Source organism: Mastacembelus armatus, chromosome 5 (assembly GCF_900324485.2).
Source record: "Mastacembelus armatus chromosome 5, fMasArm1.2, whole genome shotgun sequence".
NCBI lineage: Eukaryota > Metazoa > Chordata > Actinopteri > Synbranchiformes > Mastacembelidae > Mastacembelus > Mastacembelus armatus.
In genome coordinates this window covers 28,581,961-28,603,872 of record NC_046637.1, presented here as the reverse complement: position 1 = coordinate 28,603,872, position 21,912 = coordinate 28,581,961, and the positions used below count along the sequence as shown (strand labels likewise).

The 21,912-nt window shown below is 39.8% G+C and overlaps 2 protein-coding genes and 1 long non-coding RNA gene across 3 annotated transcripts in view; 1 reads left to right on the top strand and 2 right to left on the bottom strand.

Annotated features, from left to right (window-relative positions):
• Positions 1 to 15,039, top strand: part of LOC113130373 (voltage-dependent calcium channel subunit alpha-2/delta-3-like) — a 30,542-nt gene extending 15,503 nt beyond the window's left edge. The window contains exons 12-39 of the mRNA XM_026306948.1: positions 62 to 175; positions 1,151 to 1,229; positions 2,339 to 2,472; positions 2,880 to 2,897; positions 4,376 to 4,447; positions 4,552 to 4,632; positions 4,709 to 4,783; positions 5,690 to 5,773; positions 6,026 to 6,097; positions 6,205 to 6,266; positions 6,378 to 6,445; positions 6,594 to 6,639; positions 6,736 to 6,833; positions 6,987 to 7,080; positions 8,243 to 8,338; positions 8,461 to 8,582; positions 9,195 to 9,272; positions 9,504 to 9,565; positions 9,649 to 9,693; positions 9,799 to 9,861; positions 12,230 to 12,300; positions 12,412 to 12,487; positions 12,597 to 12,637; positions 12,824 to 12,879; positions 12,989 to 13,106; positions 13,244 to 13,356; positions 13,754 to 13,836; positions 14,552 to 15,039. Of these exons, the coding sequence (XP_026162733.1) occupies positions 62 to 175; positions 1,151 to 1,229; positions 2,339 to 2,472; positions 2,880 to 2,897; positions 4,376 to 4,447; positions 4,552 to 4,632; positions 4,709 to 4,783; positions 5,690 to 5,773; positions 6,026 to 6,097; positions 6,205 to 6,266; positions 6,378 to 6,445; positions 6,594 to 6,639; positions 6,736 to 6,833; positions 6,987 to 7,080; positions 8,243 to 8,338; positions 8,461 to 8,582; positions 9,195 to 9,272; positions 9,504 to 9,565; positions 9,649 to 9,693; positions 9,799 to 9,861; positions 12,230 to 12,300; positions 12,412 to 12,487; positions 12,597 to 12,637; positions 12,824 to 12,879; positions 12,989 to 13,106; positions 13,244 to 13,356; positions 13,754 to 13,836; positions 14,552 to 14,644 (2,214 nt within the window). The 3' untranslated portion in view covers positions 14,645 to 15,039. The remainder of the gene's footprint in view (positions 1 to 61; positions 176 to 1,150; positions 1,230 to 2,338; positions 2,473 to 2,879; positions 2,898 to 4,375; positions 4,448 to 4,551; positions 4,633 to 4,708; positions 4,784 to 5,689; positions 5,774 to 6,025; positions 6,098 to 6,204; positions 6,267 to 6,377; positions 6,446 to 6,593; positions 6,640 to 6,735; positions 6,834 to 6,986; positions 7,081 to 8,242; positions 8,339 to 8,460; positions 8,583 to 9,194; positions 9,273 to 9,503; positions 9,566 to 9,648; positions 9,694 to 9,798; positions 9,862 to 12,229; positions 12,301 to 12,411; positions 12,488 to 12,596; positions 12,638 to 12,823; positions 12,880 to 12,988; positions 13,107 to 13,243; positions 13,357 to 13,753; positions 13,837 to 14,551) is intronic.
• A 1,358-nt stretch (positions 15,040 to 16,397) lies between these two features.
• On the bottom strand, positions 16,398 to 19,958 carry LOC113130155 (uncharacterized). The gene is made up of 10 exons (XM_026306524.1): positions 19,815 to 19,958; positions 19,325 to 19,600; positions 19,113 to 19,184; positions 18,722 to 18,823; positions 18,436 to 18,454; positions 17,910 to 17,929; positions 17,784 to 17,824; positions 17,586 to 17,643; positions 17,222 to 17,262; positions 16,398 to 17,142 (listed from the first exon to the last, which is right to left on the bottom strand). The coding sequence occupies exons 1-10, from the start codon at positions 19,912 to 19,914 to the stop codon at positions 17,050 to 17,052; spliced, it is 822 nt and encodes a 273-aa protein (XP_026162309.1). The 5' UTR covers positions 19,915 to 19,958; the 3' UTR covers positions 16,398 to 17,049.
• On the bottom strand, positions 19,958 to 21,873 carry LOC113130175 (uncharacterized). Its single transcript, XR_003295666.1, has 3 exons — positions 20,510 to 21,873; positions 20,267 to 20,293; positions 19,958 to 20,091 (listed from the first exon to the last, which is right to left on the bottom strand). It is a non-coding gene; the product is annotated as an uncharacterized LOC113130175 (long non-coding RNA).
• Between the last annotated feature and the right edge of the window lie 39 nt (positions 21,874 to 21,912).

The following is a 21,912-nucleotide window of genomic DNA, read 5'->3' as shown; positions in this document are numbered from 1 at the left end:
CAGTGTTTGTTTAACAACACAGACGTGTTTTGGGTTTTTAATGTTTTCACTGTTTCTTCAGTTTAACCAAACTGGTCGTGGCAGCGTCTGTAGCCAGGCCATAATGCTCGTGACAGATGGGGCAACCGAAATGTATGATGATGTTTTTGAGAAGTATAACTGGCCAGAAAGAAAGGTGAGTTTCTCTTTTCTGTCACTCTCTCTCTCTCTTTCCTTCTGTCTCTGGTTCTGTTCCACATGGTGCTTAATATTCAATGTTATACTTTTCTGCTTGCAATGCACTTTTCTTGCTTCAGGTATAAATGTACAGTACATTTTAATACTACATGCCAGCTGGGGCTCGTCTTGACATACTGAAGAATTGGTTTCCTACTTCATCACCACTCATAACTTTGTAATGTAAAATTGTCAGTATGATGTTTTTCAATGTGTTGACGCATAACAGAGGAATATTTACCTCCATGAGGAAGATAACATGAGAAATTAACCGCTACCAAGGGCAGAGCATGCACAAGCAGCTCAGTCTCAAAGGCTCTAGTCCTTGACCCCCATGTAATTTATTCTCGCCACACTTCTTCCTGGACTCAAGACTGTATTTAAACTCTTTTGTTAAGCTCCCATTGTAAGATCTAGAAGCAACGGAAAGGAAACAAACTGCTGTGCAATAAAAACAACAGCTCAGGGGCTTTTGTTCAGTCCTATCAAGCATATGTGTGTTGGCAGTGTTTGGCAGGGTACAGGGCAGTGTTTGGCAGGGTACCCCACCCCCCCATACACCCTCAGGGCCTCCTATGTGGCAGCCATTCAGTGTTTCCTATATGCTTTATGCTTAGCAAAGCATCTGGAGTCAATGAGCCATGCGGGTTTGGCAAGTGTCACGCAGTGTTTTTTAAAAGGACAGTGGAACAAGCCCTCATGCCCAAAGCTCAACTAAAAAATTAATTGCAAGAATGAAAAGGAAAACATGGAAAATCAACTAAATGTCCTGTGGTTCCTTATAATGATATAAAAATCTAAATACTACATTTGATGCTCCCACGTGAGATAGAATCAGAACAGGAAGATAAAATACTGAGAAGCCACATCTTTTCATGTGTTTTTTGATCCTTCCACCTCTGAAACTGTCGACACCTATGTGTCCTCTGCACAGGTGCGGATTTTCCCTTACTTGATTGGACGAGAGTCTGCGTTTGCTGATAACCTGAAATGGATGGCTTGTGCCAACAAAGGTTTGAGCCTTTTTGATAAACACCTTCCAAGACAGCTCAGTATCGGAGCGCCGACTACGGCCCAGTGTGGTGTTTCTGTGATCTAATATGATCGCTTGAGGATGTGCGAGTATCCATGTCGTTTGTGTGCTATGTATTGTTTGTGTGTGTGCACGCATGTGCATGTGCTGGGTCAGATTCTTTCTGCCAGAGGCAACGAAGTGGCATTTGGGGGGGGTCAGAGGTCAACCAGCTCTAATCCCTCTTCCTGTCAGAGTGTCTCTCCCTTGACTGCTCGCTGCTGATGGCTCCCAGGCGTCAGCGCTCAGGATGAGTGCCCTCTGGAAGACAATGTCGCAGCCAGAAAAACAGATCACAGAGTGACTGTGGAGAGACAAGCCCCAAACCTCCTTCCCTGTACAGACTCCTGCTGTGAAATAACCTTACACGTCTAACATGAACCATTGTCAGCAACAGCAGGAGCTGACATGAAGTCAAATGAATCTTGTGTCGCTTCAAGCTAAACCACTGGAAACTTGTTCCAAAATGGTTCAGCACAGTCCAGTAATTTCAGGAACATCAGCTATGAAGGAGTATTCATGTATTTAAATAAGTGTGTTCTTACACTTTTGAGGTATTTCTACTTTTTGTGCTTTATTGTTTTGTAGTGAAATTTAATCACTATTCACTTTTCTAAGATTTTACATATAAAACACAAGCGACAAACTATGATGTGATACACTTGAATAACCTTATAATTTTATATGCAGTTATAGCATCATTCAGGGAGGGGAGGTGTGTGGACGTGCATTGTGATCTGCCACAGTGTCATTGTTGGTACATTTTTCATATCCTCAATGAATGGGCTTTAAAATGAACTTCACCAGCCTCCAGCTTTAACATGTTGCCTACACGGTGATGCATCCTGACTAAGAATATGAAATATAGCTCCAGGCATTTGCCTCTACAGGGCAGGGGGCATTTTGCATAATGACGCTTTCTTTTTACACTCATATACATTTTTCTGACACTACCATTAAGCAAACTGAGCCCATAGCTTTAAATGGTCTTTTGGGGACTGTGTCGATGTATATGCCTCATTTTGGATTCATATATGCATTTTATTGCAGGATATTTCAGTCAGATCTCCACCTTAGCAGACGTTCAGGAGAACGTGATGAGGTACCTTCACGTTATGAGCCGCCCAAAGGTTATTGATCACGAGCATGACACAGTGTGGACTGAAGCTTACGTGGACAGTGCGGTAAGTACGTCACAGCCTTTTACTGTAAAGCTGTTTAATGACTTATTGTGATTGTCCAGGCTACTCCAATATACATTTGTATTTATGTGACACTGCATGTTATGTATAGTACAATAATCTACAGCATACTATATAACTGGTACATTTTCATAATATAACTTACTTTGTACATTACACTATATTATAAGGTGTTTTAATCCAGTACTGTATAGTATATGCACACATACACGTGTCTGCTTTCTCGTCATTACTCTTCATGCTGCTGGAACGATTCCACATTACGAGCTTCATTAATTTGAACAGATCTTCTCCCCAATGTACATCTGTGTCCACAAAGACACTGCAAAATGCGCAGACTTTAATTCACTGAACAATTCAATTTTAATATGTCTCTTCTTTTGTTGCAGCTTTCCCAGGCTCATAAGGTAAATATCCACACGTGATCACAGCAGCATAATTTATGTGTTGTCTTTTAAAATAATTGACTGGCTGATGTAGAGAACAGTTCTGGGCTGTGCTATAAACGTTCACAGGCTGGGAATAATAGGTTTCCACTATATTCAGCAAATTTGAGTCATATTGTATAAAGTAGAGAGGTAATTATTGTTCCTACTTATCAACATTATGCTTTCACATTTCCTAGGAAGTGTAAGGTGAGGTGAAGCTCCTCCCTTTCATTGTATTTCTCTCTAGTATGGAGACGGTGAACGTGGACATACTAAAACACAGATGCACACACACACACACACACACACAAAGAAGGGTTGGGAGATTGTCCTCTGGAGTGTGTGCTCTTGTATCTCAGCCACAGACACACCATTCATCATTCTGTGGATCATTGCATTTTATCTCCTAAAGCCCATAATAAAACTGACATTGGAGGGAAGACCGAGAGAGAGAGAGAGAGAGAGAGAGAGACCGGTGGGTTTACCTGTGTGTGTGTGTGTGTGTGTGTGTGTGGTTTGACCAGGTTTGGCTTCCATTGCATATTGTGATGAATTTAGGGACCCTCCATTCTTCATTTTGTCATGGAACTTATAAACCACTATTCATAACTTGTTTACTTTATATGCATGAACTTATACAAATAAACCTCAAACACACACACGCACAAACACTCAGATGTGTCCACTCGTGAGGTGAGGGAATAGCAGACCTACTTTAACGGTGCTCATGTGTTATGTCAGCTTTCATCCTCCAGAACCGACCTCAGCTCCTCTTCTGAGCCACACATGAGCCTCAAAGCTCATCGTCACGGCCGTAACCAGGAGCACATGTACATGTGTCTCATGTAATACTACAAAACCTCATTTGGCTGATACATTTACATGTTTTTGTGCAAAACAAATCTGTATCTCTGTGTAAACAGTCTTTTTTTTTTCTCCTCCTGATTTTAGTTTTGGTGTAGTTTTTGTCAAGTGCTAAAGCTGTTGTTCCTACTACTCCTCTATGTGGAAATTCTAATTAAAAATTATGAGAACAAGACTTTAAGAATTTACTCAGATACTGTACATTTCACTAGAGTAAATATTAGTTTTATTTCTACTTGTTACTTTATATATTTGCTTGACATTTCAAAGGCAAATATTGTGTTTTTTGCTCATGTACATGTATAAGATACTATTATCTACTGCTTATTCAGTAGATTCGTATTTTACATAAAATCATACAATCAGTTTATAAAATATGCATAATTATACATGAAATTACCCTACAATATATTAAGTAGTAAACGTTGTCGTCACCTGAAGAGGCCATTAATATATTGCTGGTTTAATGTTAATGCATCAGTAAGATTAAGTGTAATATATGAATAGTTTTTCCACCACTATTACCGGTAATGTAGTTTTCGCGGTAGGAGGAGCAATTTCTCTCTAAAAGTGCTAATTCTTATTTCTTTCAGTTGAACGACAAAGGAGGCCCAAGCCTAATGACTACAGTGGCAATGCCTGTCTTCAGCACAAAGAATGAAACAGTAAGTGGGAGATTGTGTAGTTTAAATTATCATTATCTAAAGTCCTAAACGATCATTATCTCAATTTCTAAAGTTGGGCGTCTGTGTGTTTCATCTTCATGCAGAAGAACCAGGGTATCCTGTTGGGGGTCGTAGGAACAGACATTCCTCTGCAGGAGTTGATGAAGCTCATCCCCAAACATATGGTGCGATCTTTTGCTTTAAAAATAATCACTGTATTAATGTGCTTTCTGTAATGTGGCTTTCTCTCTTTGTCTCTAGTTAGGGATTCATGGATATGCATTTGCCATCACAAACAATGGGTACATCCTGATACATCCGGATCTCAGACCTTTGGTAACTTAGTTTTTGACACTACTTTTAAACCTGAATAGTTTTATAGTGTTCCCTGACTTTACCGTGTTTTGCTTTTTTGTTTTGTCCATGCAATTATATGCATAACCGAGATTATGAAGTGAACACCTCCTTTGACGAGGGCACACAGGGACAAATGTGTTATCTGGTTAGGAGGCTACATGGGCTCGTATAGTCTGTAATCCCCACCTTCTCCTTTGATGTATGCATGCAGGGATAAAGGCCATTCATAGGGCTGGCTGGCCTGAGATTTCCCAGAGGTAACTTAACACTCGCTGGCAGAGACCACAGCCGCTCGCCCTGGGATCACTGGTTCCTCAGGAGCTATGGCTGTGCTAGTGGATCTGTGTGTGCCTCTGTTAGTGCTATTCCTCTCTGTGCAAATGTGCGTGTGTTGGTCTGTGTTGGTTTTTTGTGAGTGTCTCTTTGTGGCTAAAACTGTGCTGTGGTTGTAGTCATTGACTTGTTTTATGTGGCCTGGACTACATACACTAGCAGCAGTTGACATGTACAGCAAAATATATTGATGTAGGCTCATTTGAGCGTGGATTTCCTATCAATCACTTTAATTATTTTTAATTTACCTGACAGTGTTAATTTCACAGATGATTTGTTAAACAATTACTCAGCAAAACCTAAATTATAGGGCTTGATAAATAAGAACACACAGCATGACATCATATTACAAGGAAACACAAAAGACAAGCAGCTGTAAAGAATTTATAAATAGGTTTATTTCATTAATACTGAGCTCATCATCTTAAAAATCACGTGTCACATCCAGATTTTATACTTCAGGCTAGATTCCTAGATATTTTGGTTAATCTTTAGGCAAAATAAAAACCCCTATTCAAAAATAAATTGTATATATTGTGTTTCTCTGTGCAGTATCAGGAGGGTCAGAAGAGGAGGAAGCCCAACTACAGCAGCGTGGATCTTTCTGAGGTGGAGTGGGAAGACAAAGATGACATTGTATGTAAAAACCATAATACAGAAAAAAATAGAAGGAAGTGCTGAATGTCTTCAGACCTAAATTTAACATTTAGTGTTACAATGACTTGATTTCACACCCTAACGATATTACACATTTATTACTTTTTCCATACATCCAAGGGCTTCAATCAGTTTTCAGTATCACAGTGAAGGTGCAGCGACCGACAGACCTTTAGATGTAATGATCCAGCCTTGACTTCTCAGCTCTGTGGGCCTATTTGTGTCTTTCAGCTGCGTAACGCTATGGTGAACAGGAGGACAGGGACTTTCTCTATGGAGGTGAAGAAGACCGTGGACAGAGGGGTGAGGCTGAAGATGAAGATGTGTCGTGGGCGCCCGTCAGATGAGGGTTGGTCTCTCTTGACCAAAGACCTAAATCTCACCTGTGCCCTTTTTTTCTGTTGTTTTAGAGACGGGTCCTGAAGATGCACAACGACTATTACTACACTGACATTAAAGGGACTCCTTTCAGGTGAAAGAAAAGTTTCATTACATCCCTAAAAAGACCTTGTGTCCGTTTATGTCTCCATTCCAGTTAAGGGTTTGCTAACTGGTTGATCTGGTTTCCTGTTTGTGTGTCCAGTGTCGGAGTGGCTCTCTCCAGAGGTCATGGAAAATATTTCTTCAGAGGAAATGTGTCCGTTGAAGCTGGTATGTAACTTCAGCTCTGTGTTTTACTCCATTAACCGGCCTGATCACAGTTAGGATGCGTCACTCTGACCTGCTTGTTTGGGAGGGCTGATTGTGTCAGTCTGCCCAGGCTGGCATTGCTGAAGCGTTACTGACTTGTGTTTTTCAGGGCTCCGTGATCTGGAACAGCCAGATGTCGCCCTGGCAGATGAATGGTAACACGAGGGGTTATGGAAGTGGGCATTCATGCGTTATATAGGTTATCCTTCCGAGGCCTGTGATGTAACCGCGTGGCTGTGTTTGCACCACAGGACCTACTGTAACACGGAGGAGGAGCACGAGCACCGTCACCTGACCCAGATTCAAGCCATCAAGCTGTTCATGACAGGACGCAGGCCGCACCTCAAATGTAAGAGGCGTCTCAGTCAGTTACACTCCATGGAATTTGTGTTACTGTAATTGTGCGGCTACCTAATTACTATGAGGTCTAAAGAACAACAAAATGTGTGTTACAAATATTTAAATGGTCTGTGTTTGTTTATCGTGGTGTTACATCCTGCAGGTGACAGAGAGCTGATCCAGGAGGTTTTATTTGATGCTGTGGTCACTGCCCCACTGGAGGCCTACTGGACCGGACTGGCCCTCAACAAGTCTGAGTAAGCACCAAATGGTTCTTCCTCCTTCAAATCTGCTGCCACAGTTTCTTGCTTTATATTGAGCTCGTAAGTCAACTGCCCTTGTAAATGATAATATACGATCATTGAATCAAGTCTGCATTTGTAAATGTCAGTAAGGTACCACACTGCAGGTGGATAAACACCAGCCAAATTAAATTTTAACAAGCAAAGTCAAATTACTTTTTACTAAGTACTAACTCATTAATAATTTGGCCTTCAGATTGTTTGTCCACCAAAACACCAAAAATTGAATGAATAATATGACAAGAATAAGTCAAAATCAAGCTTGTTTGAGTAAATGTAATATCACGCATTTAATTGTGTATTTTTTCAACATACAGTGCCTCCAAAATGAGACAAGACACAAATCAGTGTAACTGAACTAGCAGATCTGAGTCCACAGAATATATGTGATTCTGACCCTGTTCCTCAGGGAGTGTTGGCTCCTGGGGTCATTACTATGTGCCATTCAGTCCTGATATAACTGGAGTGGGAGATGGATCTGTCTTCTTCGGCAGAAACATGTTTCCAGCTGGGGTTCACCTCTGTCGGGGTTGTCCTTTGTCACATTAATCCTGGTTGTGATTTTGATGGACAGGGTCTCAAGCTGCAGCCATGGTGGAGGAGAATTGCTGTTCTGCTCTTTGCAGATGATGTGATTCTGTTGGCTTCACCAGACCATGACCTTCAGCAAGCACCGGCGCCATTTACCGCCAAGTGTTTGGGTAGTGACCGTAAGAATGAGATGGCAAATACAAGCAGCTGAAATTAATTTCTTCCATAGAGTGGCTGGATTCTACCCTAAGGGAGTTCAGACATAAAGCCCGAGCTCAGAGTAGCGTCCCTGCTCCTTCACGGTGAAAGGAGCCAGGATCTGGTCTGAACTCATCCTGTTGGAGGTTTCCTCAGCACATCCTGGCAGAGTTCCCCAGGGTAGACCCAGAACACGATGGAGAGATTATATATCTCATTTGGCCTGGGAATGCCTGTTGCATATTGTTGCAGGGAAAAGGGAAGTCTGGTGTGTTTCCACTGAGATTTCAGCAGCACAAAATGAGTTCTGAGATTTTTAGAGAAACCACAATCTACAAAACATTGTAAAGATTTATTTATGTTGCTTGGTTCTGCACTACACCAACAGGAACTCAGACAAAGGAGTGGAGATCACCTTTCTGGGAACACGCACAGGCCTGTCAAGAACCAAACTGTTTGTACGTGCAGATCAGCTCTCTAATAAGTGAGTGCCTCAGCTCAGTGTTTCTCTAATCATTACTTACAGCACGAAGCAAGGCCATGACGGTGCTTGATGAAGCTAATCCTCTACTCCTCACCTCACTTTCATTCTGTGTGCATCCTCAGAGATTTCCTGACAGCGGAGGACAAGGAGGGTGTGTTTAATGCCGATCACTTCCCTCTGTGGTACAAGAGAGCGGCAGAGCAGGTCCCCGGCACATTTGTCTACTCCATCCCCTTCAGCACAGGTACAGGGAATAACACAGCATGTCAAGTGAGCACTGTGCAGCAAAAAAACACCAGGACACAAGGCATGAGTTCATGTGCCTACTGCTGCTAAATTATCTGCATTTTTCAGTTTTATTTTGAAATCCTTTTCATTTCTCAGTGCAGCGTTATATCATATACTTTGTGGAAATTCACTTAATTGCCTTAGTCACCATTTTACCACTGAAATCAGTCCCACTTTCTGTTATGGATGGTGATTTTACTGGTTTGTGTTGATTGGATGTGTTGCACAGCTCGCTCCCTCACTGCTTTTCTGCAGTTAATGTGGCCTATGTCCTGTCTGCTTTTCAGAGAATAGAAAACTCAGCTCTCTGGGACATTTACCACCTTTTCTCTGTTAATGATGACTTTATGTTCCCATTATATCCTGAAATGTCCTATCACAGCACTTATTTCAGAAATATTAGAGTCATCCTGCTGTAGAAAAGCTCTGACTGGACTCCGTTATTGTGAAGTAATGGACTGGAGCTGCTGTTTCTTAAGTCAGCCCACTGACACTGCTGAATAAAGAGCGCCACCTGGTGGACAGAAAATGTAACGTGAACAGTTGAATTATGCTCTTCCTGTCTTAGCTTTAGAAAATAAGAGCGTGGTTTTGGCCAGCACAGCAATTCAGCTCCTTGATGACAGAAAGTCTCCAATTGTTGCAGGTAACAACGTCTAAACCATTAGGGTTAACTCTTTAAACTAGTTTCATAAATACTACTTTTGTAATTATTATTATTATTATTATTATTTTTTAAATCTTCTTGTAACTAATCAATTTATTTAGTCTTAAACACTTTCTAACTCTGTTTAGAGTAGTGCTATATTCATAAAGTTATTGGTATGTTTGAATATTGCATAGGCTCTTAGTGTGTGTGTTTGCTCTTGTGCTTTAGCTGTAGGGATCCAGATGAAGCTCGAGTTTTTTCAGAGGAAGTTCTGGACTGCCTGCAGACAGGTAACCACAAACTACCTGGTGTTAACATCTACATGAGCTTCCTACTGAATCAGCTGATAAAGCCTCTCGTGTTTTGTTCTCAGTGTACCGCTCTGGATGGAAAATGTAGCATTAGCTGTGATAATGAGGTGAGACCAGACAGTTGGTGCTGGCTTCTGATTTTTTGTTATAGGTTATTTTGTTGTCTTCTTGTTTACATGAAGTGTTTATTTACTCTTTATCTACTCTAACAGGATATTAACTGTTATCTCATTGACAACAATGGCTTCATTCTTGTCACAGAGGATCAGTCTCAGGTACTGTGAGCACGTCTGTGCCCACATACATATATATATAATATATAGTATCATACCCTTATATATCTATACACACATTTGTGTCATTGCAGCCATTTGCCAAAATCAAAAAAGTTCATTTTATTTCTCATTAATGTACACTCAGCACCCCATCTTGACAGAAAAAAACAGAAATGTAGAAATTTTTGCAAATTTATTAAAAAAGAAAAACTGAAATATCACATGGTCATGAGTATTCAGACCCTGTGCTCAGTATTGAGTAGAAGCACCTTTTGAGCTAGTACAGCCATGAGTCTTCTTGGGAATGATGCAACAAGTTTTTCACACCTGGATTTGGGGATCCTCTGCCATTGTTCCTTGCAGATCCTCTCCAGTTCTGTCAGGTTGGATGGTGAACGTTGGTGGACAGCCATTTTCAGGTCTCTCCAGAGATGCTCAATTGGGTTTAGGTCAGGGCTCTGGCTGGGCCAGTCAAGAACGGTCACAGAGTTGTTCCGAAGCCACTCCTTTGTTATTTTAGCTGTGTGCTTAGGTTCACTGTCCTGTTGAAAGGTGAACCTTCAGCCCAGTCTGAGGTCCTGAGCACTCTGGAAGAGGTTTTCTTCCAGGATATCTCTGTACTTGGCCGCATTCATCTTTCCTTCAATTGCAACCAGTCGTCCTGTCACTGCAGCTGAAAAACACCCCCACAACATGATGCTCCCACCACCATGTTTCACTGTAGGGATTGTATTGGGCAGGTGATGAGCAGTGCCTGGTTTTCTCCACACATACCGCTTAGAATTAACGCCAAAAAGTTCAATCTTGGTCTCATCAGACCAGAGAATCTTATTTCTCATAGTCTGGGAGTCCTTCATGTGTTTTTTGGCAAACTCTATGCGGGCTTTCATGCACTGAGGAGAGGCTTCCGTCGGGCCACTCTGCCATAAAGCGCCTGCAGTGATAGTTGACTTTGTGGAACTTTCTCCCATCTCCCTACTGCATCTCTGGAGCTCAGCCACAGTGATCTTTGGGTTCTTCTTTACCTCTCTCACCAAGGCTCTTCTCCCACGATTGCTCAGTTTGGCTGGACGGCCAGGTCTAGGAAGAGTTCTGGTCTTCCCAAACTTTTTCCATTTGAGGATTATGGAGGCCACTGTGCTCTTAGGAACCTTGAGTGCTGCAGAAATTCTTTTGTAACCTTGGCCAGATCTGTGCCTTGCCACAATTCTGTCTCTGAGCTCCTTGGGCAGTTCCTTTGACCTCATGATTCTCATTTGCTCTGACATGCACTGTGAGCTGTAAGGTCTTATATAGACAGGTGTGTGCCTTTCCTAATCAGGTCCAATCAGTTTAATTAAACACAGCTGGACTCCAATGAAGGAGCAGAACCATCTCAAGGAGGATCAGAAGAAATGGACAGCATGTGAGTTAAATATGAGTGTCACTGCAAAGGGTCTGAATACTTATGACCATGTGATATTTCAGTTTTTCTTTTTTAATAAATTTGCAAAAATTTCTACATTTCTGGTTTTTTCTGTCAAGATGGGGTGCTGAGTGTACATTAATGAGAAATAAAATGAACTTTTTTGATTTTGGCAAATGGCTGCAATGACACAAATATGTAAATGCTGGCAGTCAAGTGACAGTTGGCAATGATGATCAGCTCTTCAGACATTTCCTTATTGTTAAAAACAAAAAAAAAAAAATAGTGTTCACTGTCGCAAATCTGGAGTCCAAGTCAAATCCCAAGTCATCAGAGGACAAGTCGGAAGTCAAGTCCCAATTCACTGTGTGTGCAACTTACATGTGGCTTAAGCCGAAGTCCCAAGTCCAAGTCTCCAAAACTTTGCACCATAACATAAACATGGCAGTGATTACTGTGTGACAGTACAGAAATCATCATCATATAAATCATATAAATCATCGTCATATAATGTCTGCCTCTCCATGTCTGACTCACCATGTAGACAAAAAACTCTCATAACCCAGTGTACACTGTCTGTTCACAAACAGCAGACAAAGTTAGCACCAAGCTGGTGAGCACAGTGAAATAGTTAGAAGTTAAAGAGACATGTCCTTGGGAATGGTAGAGACTAAGAACTGAACTAAAAGACTTAATATGACCAGAAAAACTACTCCACATGAACGGTTAGCTGTGTTAATCAGCAAGTTCATCATATCAACTTAAAACATGATGATATGTTAATATTGATTTCACAACTTGTTTCAGCTGCTACTGAAATCAGTTATTGCAGATTCAATAATAGCTCAAATAGCTGAAGGCTTAAGTCTCATTTAATCAGATGTTTCCATTATTTTGTACACCCCAACCTACAGTATGTCCTAAACTCTATGCCACTGTGGTTTGACATTACTTCTCTCTCAGACAGGGCTCTTCTTTGGAGAAGTGGAAGGTGCAGTTATGAACAAACTTCTCCAGATGGGGTCCTTCAAAAGGTCAGAGCCCAGAATATACACCTCTCAAAACCACAGGTCCAGTAAACTTGACCTTTAAAGCACGTTGGTATTGTCTTGTCACCATAACTGCTGCCTGTTTTTGTGTTGCAGGATCACACTGTACGACTACCAGGCCCTGTGCGAAGAATATACTGGGAGCAGTGACAGTGCACGCACTTTATCTGATGTAAGTGTGTAAGACACAACATGAGCTGGCTAATTTAACGATCATCTATGGTTTCGAGTTAAACCTTTTTTCACAAAGACATTAAAGCCTTTTGTGATTTCTCTCTTAGCCCTTCTCTGTGGTGAAGTGGCTCCTGACTGAACTCGTCATGTAAGAGTTTTTTTGATTATATAATTGTTTAGTAGGGGAACATAATCGCACAGGATGACACAGAAAAGGGGACAATCATTACTGTTTAAAAACAGATCAAATTTCATAAGTAATAACACGATACATTGGACAATGACTTAAGAAGACTCTAAGACTCTTAGATTGTAGTTTGTGTTTTCTTTTTAGTTTTCTGCTGGAGTTTAACCTGTACAGTTGGTGGAGTGTCGACCTTTCAGTTAAAGGTAAGTTGATCGTGTACGTGAGAAAGAAGAAATGAGAGTGTGATAGTGTGAGCTGTTTTTCTGTCTGTGGTTTGGTCTATTTAAACTCGCTTTAAACACCCACATTCAGCTCAGCGACCACGAGGTAAAACCATGATGGTTCCATGTGACACAGAATACCCTGCATTTGTCTCCGAACGCACCATCAAGGAGACAACAGGCAACATTGACTGTGACGGCTGTGTCAGGTACCGCTTCAGGCATCTAAAACCGATCAATCACTATATCAATATCAATCAATAACCAGATAATCAACCAATCCAGGTTCAACAGTAATCAAATAGTCTCATTTTAATTCCAGTCTCTGTCTTCATTTGGACTGCAGATCTTTTGTCATACAGCAGATTCCCAGCAGTAACCTCTTCATGGTTGTTGTGGACAGTAAGTGTGACTGCAGCAGTGCTTCTCCAGTAACCATGGATCCCATCGAAATCATGTATATCCTTTTTAGATAAACCACAGACATGGGTTTGGTACCTGAAAACCTTTACTGAAACTGTTTTCATTTTGGACACATAGAGTAGCTGGTTAATAGCGTGGAAGCTAAGCGGGGCTGTGCCTGGTTAGTACTTGGATGGGAGACCAACTTGAAAGACCAGGGACACTGAGGCTGCGTCACGAAGGACATCTGGCGTAAAACTTAACAACCTAACCAAATCCACAATGTGGATCAATTGATCCGCTGTGGCGACCCTGAATGGGAGTAAGCCGAGAGGGAAAGAAGAAGCGTAGCTGGTTATTGTTTGAGACTATGGGAATAATTGTGTTTTTTTTATTTATGCTACTGAAGCTCTGAACTTGTCTTCATTTATTTTTACCCTTGACATCTTTGAACACAATGAGTCCCTAAAGTGTGATAGACTGAAGTTTCAGAAGGACAGAAAGAAGCCGGAGTCATGCCATCCTTTCCATCCTGAGGTATGAGATGTGTCTTTATTTGGTTAAGGTATGTGTGTTAGTGGTGTGGTTGTCTGGCAAACTCGTGGTGATAGCAAAAACACCAGTTAAGACACTGAATAAACAATAATAAGGCACCTGACTTCCCATAAAATCTGAAGTTGTTTTCGCACTTTGTGTTTTGTTTGAATTACACAAACAACATATGTGCACAACATATTCGTCAATTCGTACACTGATGTTTTTACCCTGGGACAGAACCAGGCTAGCTGCTTCTTGTTTCTCAGCTTTATGCTAAGCTAACCAACACCTGTAGCTTCATGGGTTCTGTCTCCTTATCCAATTATAAAATAAACCCAATTCCTAAAATGGTTCTATTCCTTTAATTTTATTAGGGATATGTAATATATAACTGGACAACAAGCTGGACTAAACATTTCGCAATTAACTGTCCATAGATACTGCAGATTGACCTATAAGGCACATACCAACCAGGCAGCAGGTTAAATACTGAGTGAACATTTTCACAGACACTCAACTCCATGAAATGAAAGTAGTTTATGCATAATTTAATAATCACATGATTAAAGCCACTTAGAATACTAATAAAGAAAAAAGTGAACTTATCTCTAAATGCACGAGGTTGTCGTCCAGCATCCACTACTTTCTTTCAGAGATATGTTTAACATCATGATGATGTACTGCTCCAACAGTTACAAATGACTGTCCTCTGCAGGAAAATGCCATGGAGTGCGGTTCGGCAACACGCCTCTCCACTGCCCTGACAGCAGCTCTGCTCCCTCTGATAGCAGTGAGCATCAGCAGGTGACCATTAGCAGCAGAACTGGACAGAAGGACTAGCTCAACAAGAAGATGCTTATATCACATAGAGAACACGGCCAATCAGAAATGAATTAGCTCATACAGCGCTGTACTAAAAAAGAGAACTCTTTACCTGTAGCACTGAGACGCACATCCATTAATGCAGAAAAACTTTGCAGTGCAGCAAAAGAAAATGAGAATAATGAGAGTGCTTGGTGCCGTAGCTCAGAGCATTGCAGATCACTGACAAATTGAAGTGTTGTCCCAAAATTAACTGAGAGAAAGATATATGTCTGCAATAAAAAAATGCATAGGAACACAGAAAACAAGTGCTTTGTGCAAATGATGACAGTAAAACAATAAATGTTTGTTTCTTTGTTGTGAGGAAAAAAAATGAAGGTTCATTTTAAAATCTGCAAAATAAAAAAAATGCACTTTTTCATGTGTGAAGAAAATATACAAAAGTCTAAAAATGCTAAAAATAATGGACAGTGCAATCAGAGATTTCAGTCTTCATATATTTTAAGTTAATTTTGTAACTTAATTCTTTTTCATGTTAATAATAATAATATGGCTTAAGTGAAATACCAGAGACCATGAAAAACCTGAACTTGCTTTACTGTCAGTTTCTCCTTGTTTCAAAGCAGAATCCATTTCAAACAAGCTACAGATGCATGATGAAGATTCAGCAGTGTGTTCAAGGATGTAACGTTGATAAGTCCAACCATAATTCTTCACTCACGTTGGAGAACGCTGATGAATAAATACAAAGAAATATTTTCCTCCATTTGTACATTGTGTTATTTTCTCAACTGTATGTGCTGAAAGATGATGTGCACATTCATGTGTGGCAATCTGAAGGTGCTGCTTATTTGTGCAGTATCTAACACTAATCAAATCAGTGAGAAATGTATGTAGTAATTTATACATACGTATAGACATACTAACATATAAAGTATCAGTACAGTATGTCTATACCTGCATACATATACTTACATATCAATAAAACTAAACTGGCTTTCAATCCTGATCTAAAAAGACAGGAAAGTGGATATGCAGGATGAAGCTCATGCGATGACAGTAGTCAAATGTTAGTTTAGATGAAACTTGTCAACTTGAAATACAGAGTTTACATTCCTAGCAGCTTTTAAGCTGCATGCCTCCACTTTCCCTCACAGTATAAAACATCTGTGTTTCAGTGTCTTTGCACTGTCGTACATCATACCCCTCAGTACCAGTGTAGCTGAATCATCAAAGATGCTGCCACATAAATGGTATGTGCATCTATTGGTATAGATGCAAATAGATTTAATGTAGTTGTTCATATCTCTCCTGCATTCGTCATACTATAATTTGCTCCTTTGAAAAGGTGTGTGAGACCCAAGTACAAAAAACTCTTAGTAGATAGAACCTCTCTTCTAGTGGTCTCTTAACATGTGACCTACTTTCAGTTTGTTATGCAGGTCTTTGTTCTGTGCGTGCTGCCATTTACCAAAATACATAGTTCTATTAATATCAGTGAGGTTTGTGAGTTTTGTTGACCTGAATATATATGAAGCAACAACAAATATTTCCTGCAAACTGCAAAACAATTTTAATACAAGTCAAAATGTGAGTACTCCACGAGCCAGAGTCTTTCACACACCGACACAGCTCTTTTTGTGTCACACTCACAAAGTTACACTAAAGTGCTAATGTCAAAATGCGATGATTGTGAAAACTCCTTAAAGATACATGCACATTTCATAAAAAGAGGCTGTTAAAATAGTTTAATAGGGAGGAGAGATTAAACAGTATGCATTAACACACATACAAAAAATAAACAGATGCAGAGTTTAATATATAAAAAACACCGTACACATACTGCTCACCTTCCTAAGAACAGCTGAAACCAGCCATCACAATTATTAAGTTCCATATCCATGTTTCTGTTTTGAAAGAGGTTTACTTTTTTACTCACCTTTAACAAGAAAGCAGAAGGACATGTACTACGCCTGACCAAATGCACATTTATAATGTTATTATCAGAGTATCCAGTATTGCATTTGTGCAGAACTGGATACTCTCAGTGGGTTTACAGGAAAGAGAAAATATTTGTGTACGTGGGTCTCACACTCTTTCAAAGGAGCGAATTATAAACTATAAAAAAATATATAAAAAATGCTAAAGACAATAATTAAATAATCTTTACAAAAAAAGATATTTTAAGAAAAATTACAAAAACAGTTTTCACTTGTTATGGCTGTGTTGCCAGGAATATATAGTGTGGAAAAAGCAAATGAACTATGCAGACGTTTGGGTTGTGCTGATACAGACAATGTCTTCTGTTGGTGCTGCTGTTTGCTCTTCAATGTATAAAATGCTGTACGATGATTACATACAGGCATCTCTGTCTGTAAAAACGTTTGTTTTTCAATGTGCCTGCATGGTGTTGTACAACATGTCTGTCATGGCTGCTGCAGCTGGCTCCTCGGCGATGGTGGCGTACAGGTGGTAAACGTCAGACTAGAAAGAAATGAAGTGTTTCAATCTAAAACACAGACCTAGCAATTATGTTCAATAATGTGCTTTATGCCTCGCTTACATCTTCTTTTTGAGACGCTTGTCTGTTCAATTTCTCAGAACCTGCATGTAAGAGGCAATGACAAGATGAGTGTCACCTAATTATTACTAAAAACATGTTCTTTGGTGCAACAAGTGCTAATGTGAACAAAGTAAAATCATGTTTATTGTTGTTGTAGCTTTTTAGGTGAATCGTAAGAACAACAAGCAAACAATGAAATTGAATGCTTTGCTTGTTCAGTGACATTATTATTTAAAGCTGATTAAATTAATAATTTGAGTCATACTACTGTAGGCACTACTATATTTCTTTACAGACACTATGAACATCTACAGTAACTATTTTCTGTTCTGTACTAGAATCAAGAAGAGAAAAAGGCCCTCACCAGTAGGGCAGTCAGCACCAGGTACATAGCTGATAAAATTATAGCCTTCATCAGGTGACTCACGTGATAAGAGGAGAAAAGAGGAGGGTGTTAGTGGGATCTATGAAGGACTTTCCACACAGTAATTCACTTTGAGGAGATGCTGGACTATTTTAGAAAATGTAAATGTTAAATCTGACAACAAAGTTTATTAATCACCGATTCTGCCTGGGCTGAAGTTCTCATGGACCTGAACTCATCTGAAACAGAAGGTAAAACATGCTGAAAGCAGAAGGAAATATTAATTCAGTGTATGAATGAATTAGACTGTGATGTTTACATTACCAGCAACACTGGCTTGGGATCTATGAGGAAGCAAAGTGGGAAAGTTTCATTAAGAAAGCAGAGTGAACAGTAGGGAAATGGATGTTCCTGTAATATACAAAGAAATACATGTCTTTACCTGAACACCTCTGCTACCTGTCGATCCTTACCTCCCCTCAGAGATGCAGCTGTTGCTTCATGCCCTGATCACCCTCATCTACCACCCACCCTCCTGTCAGTCTGTTCAATTTCACTCTCTCTACTTCAAACTCTACTTTTCTATCTCCTCTACATTTCTCGTCTGTCTCCTTCAACCTCTTCCCCTTCCTAACTCATCATATCAGTGCACTCTAATCTCAGGACTCCTTTTGAATCTGTCACTCCTCCTTCTCAAACACTACAGCAGTAGCACGTTCCTGTCAATCCCTCCTTTATAATCATATATATATATATATATTTGGGTCTTATTCAATTATTCACACACAGTTATAGATCAATAGCAGCGACCTTAAAAGATGCTGTTCTGACCACAAGGATCTTTTCTTACCTCTTGTAAAAATGGTTTTCTGAAAATACAAAAAAGAAAAATCATTGAAAAGGCAATTAATAACTAACATTAACAAACTTTAATGATTATTATGATAATGTTGTGGTCGGGTTTATTGGCTATAGCTCCCATGAGCTTTACTCCATATAAACTATCCTAGTTTGATTTTTTTACAAATAAGCTCTTGAGCTTATGAATTGCTGTTTTTAATATCTAGAGGCAATCAATAAAAATATTATTGGAAAGGTCAACTCTTATTGGACACATACATCAATACAATTCTTACCACTTCCCCTTTTGGTGCAGAAAAGTCCCATTCCCAGTAAGACAACACCCACAGTTACGCCAACACCTGTTGCCAATACCAGCAACTTCTGTATGTGCATCTCTGTTTTGGAACAACAAATGTCACAAACAAACGTCATTTTCACTTCCTGCAGTACAAAAATGGCATTTACAGTACTGGTACACCAGTAAGTCAAGACATCTGCAATGAATAAAAACACTGTATTAAAATGTACAGTACTTTAAATGTAAAAAACCTTCAGATATGTGTCAAGAATTTTTGCTGTCTCAGGAATTAAACCAACTGTGGTGCTAGGCTCATGAACAATGAGACCTAATAAATAAATACACACATTTACATCTTATTTTAATCTTACCAGTAAGAGCCTCACCTGGAGGAGTAGTTTTATAAGCAGTGGCCAGAGTACCTGTAGATGCTTTAATAGTCACTTCAGTAACTGATTCTTGAAGACACAAAAGATAAATATTAAAGAATAATAAAAAAGATTGTTACTCCAAATGTTCCAAAATAAATGTGCCACCTGAGTCTGGTTTTGATGGTGTTAAAGCCCAACAATAGCACAGAGCAGTAATAATTACTCACTTTCTATGGTGATAGAGGCCATGTTACTCTGTGGAGACTGATAGATATCAAGGTAAAAACATGTGACTTCAACCTCAGCAGGTGAGCTCCGACCTGACATCAACAGCAGCTCAGTCCCTGTCAGTGTCTGCAGACAGGAGAAGCGTTTGGCAGGATTTTCCCTCCCAATGTAGAAATAACACTGAGACACAGACGATGGAGTCTGACAGTTCACTGTGACTGAGTCTGTCTCTCTGATCACCAGTGGACTCACTGCCAGTTTAGATGGAGGAACAACTGAAAAATGAAAACAAATGATTAAATTACAAATTGCAAAACTGCATTTACCTGAAAATAAAATTTGATGATGAATTTTAAATAGTAGATGTCCTGAGGTTGCAGCTATAGATGCAAAAACTGTTCCCATGGTTTATTTTAAAACCACATTGTTGTTTGTACTGATACTGTAGTTAAAGCCCAACAATAGCACAGAGCAGTAATATTTACTCACTTCCTATGGTGATAGAGGCCATGTTACTCTGTGGAGACTGATAGATATCAAGGTAAAAACATGTCACTTCAACCTCAGCAGGTGAGCTCTGACGTGACATCAACAGCAGCTCAGTCCCTGTCAGTGTCTGCAGACAGGAGAAGCGTTTGGGCAGGATTTTCCCTCCCAATGTAGAAATAACACTGAGACACAGACGATGGAGTCTGACAGTTCACTGTGACTGAGTCTGTCCCTGTGATCACCAGTGGACTCACTGCCAGTTTAGGTGGAGGAACAGCTGAAGATATAAAGGTAAATATGTTAGATTTCATATTTACTAGTATTACTAATAGTAAAACAACATTAAGAACAGCAAACTAATATGTTCTGTGTATATATACATACATTTACAAAATAGTCATAGCAAACTTCACTAAACTGCCCACACAGTGATGACAATAATCAAGTCTGACCTTGTGCTTTGATTTTAGAAAACGAATCTGTTGAAGAAAAAATGTGTTAAAAAGGGAAATTAATGCAACAACTTAAGATTTAAACTACTAATGTTGAGCTTCTGTCAACCTGATGTCAAAGTGTAATAAACACACTGATAACAACACATAATGCAATGACATTCCATGTTAATCAGAAATAAAATGCCCCTCTCATGGTGCGTACCAGCCCACATCAACATAGAAAGACGAGGTTTAACTTACACATGAGGACGACTAACAGCAGGTGCTGAGCCATGATGGAGCTGAATAATGTACCTGCACTGGTCTGACTGAATCCTGTACATGCACTTTCTCCTGCATAGACGTGGTTTTGTGGCACTTGCTCTCAGGAAAACCACAGCAAGCACAAAAAGTGAACCACACAAACAGACAGGCCACTGAAAAACACACATTTGATAAAATTTATCGTTCAGTGTTGTGCTACTGTATATTTAGATCAAATTTATTACATTGCCAGGTCAGAAAAAACAAGCTCTTCGTCGTGTAGTCTTTTACATTTTTTATTTTACTTGTTTTTCTAAATTACAACACTGGGGCCTGTCTGACATGGCAGAATACTGTAAATAAAGAGGTGCAGTTAGGGGATCAAAAGTGCACATCAATGGTCCAAGTAAGAATTATTTATTATTTAAAAAAAAAAAAAAACTACAATAGGATCCTATATAATTTCACATTTATTTGAGCCTCTGTTTTTTTTGGCCCAATGCATTTTTCAAATTATATTTTCCAGCTGAGCTCCATTTTAATTTATACAACTACTCACAGGTATAAGGAACTTAGTTTTCTTTTGTTTTACAATACACATTATCTGACCATATGTTCTACTATCTCAGCTAAAACACCAAATACTAAAAAAAAAAACTTAATAAAATAAAAAATAAACAAATGCAGTCTTTTTTCCACAGGAAATCCTTTGCAGGCCCAACATATCCCAACATTCTTTGCGAAAATGGAAGGGACAAAAAACGGACATACGAGCAACAAGGACGTGAAAATACAACTAATTAAAATGCTATTACTTTAGTAAACTAACTGATGGCGAAGCATCTAATTTCTTCCAAAACAATATAAAATAAGAAGAACTGAATTTCTGGCTCCATTGTTAACGATTAAATTAACACAGCTGTGAGCAAGACAACAGAAGAGGAGCTTCACAGGAACAGTTGGTGACGCAAACAGGAAGTCCTCAGTAGACTGGACCATCTCGTTTAGGCTTAGGTTTACTGTGTACGTACTTCGTACAACAGTCTATAATTTGATTTAAAGCTGAGTTTAGTCTAGCCCTCCCTCTTGTGGTCATTGTTCTGAAGCTTTTTTGTTTTTTGATAAATTACACTTGTTTTGTGTTTGTTTTCATAGGCCTGGTTGCTTGTTTCTCTCATGAGCTCTGGCAACGCAGTCTGCATCCTTCGAAGGATGAAGCACTTGAACTGGGACAGAGCCTATTCTACCCATCCACATCACATCATCTGTACCCCCTTAGTCCTAACCAGGGTCCCAGGGACCTGCTGGAGCCTATCCCAGCTCTCTTTGGGTGAAAGGCAGGGGTCCACCCTGGACAGGTCCCCAGTCCATCACAGGGCCACATAGAGACAAACAACCTC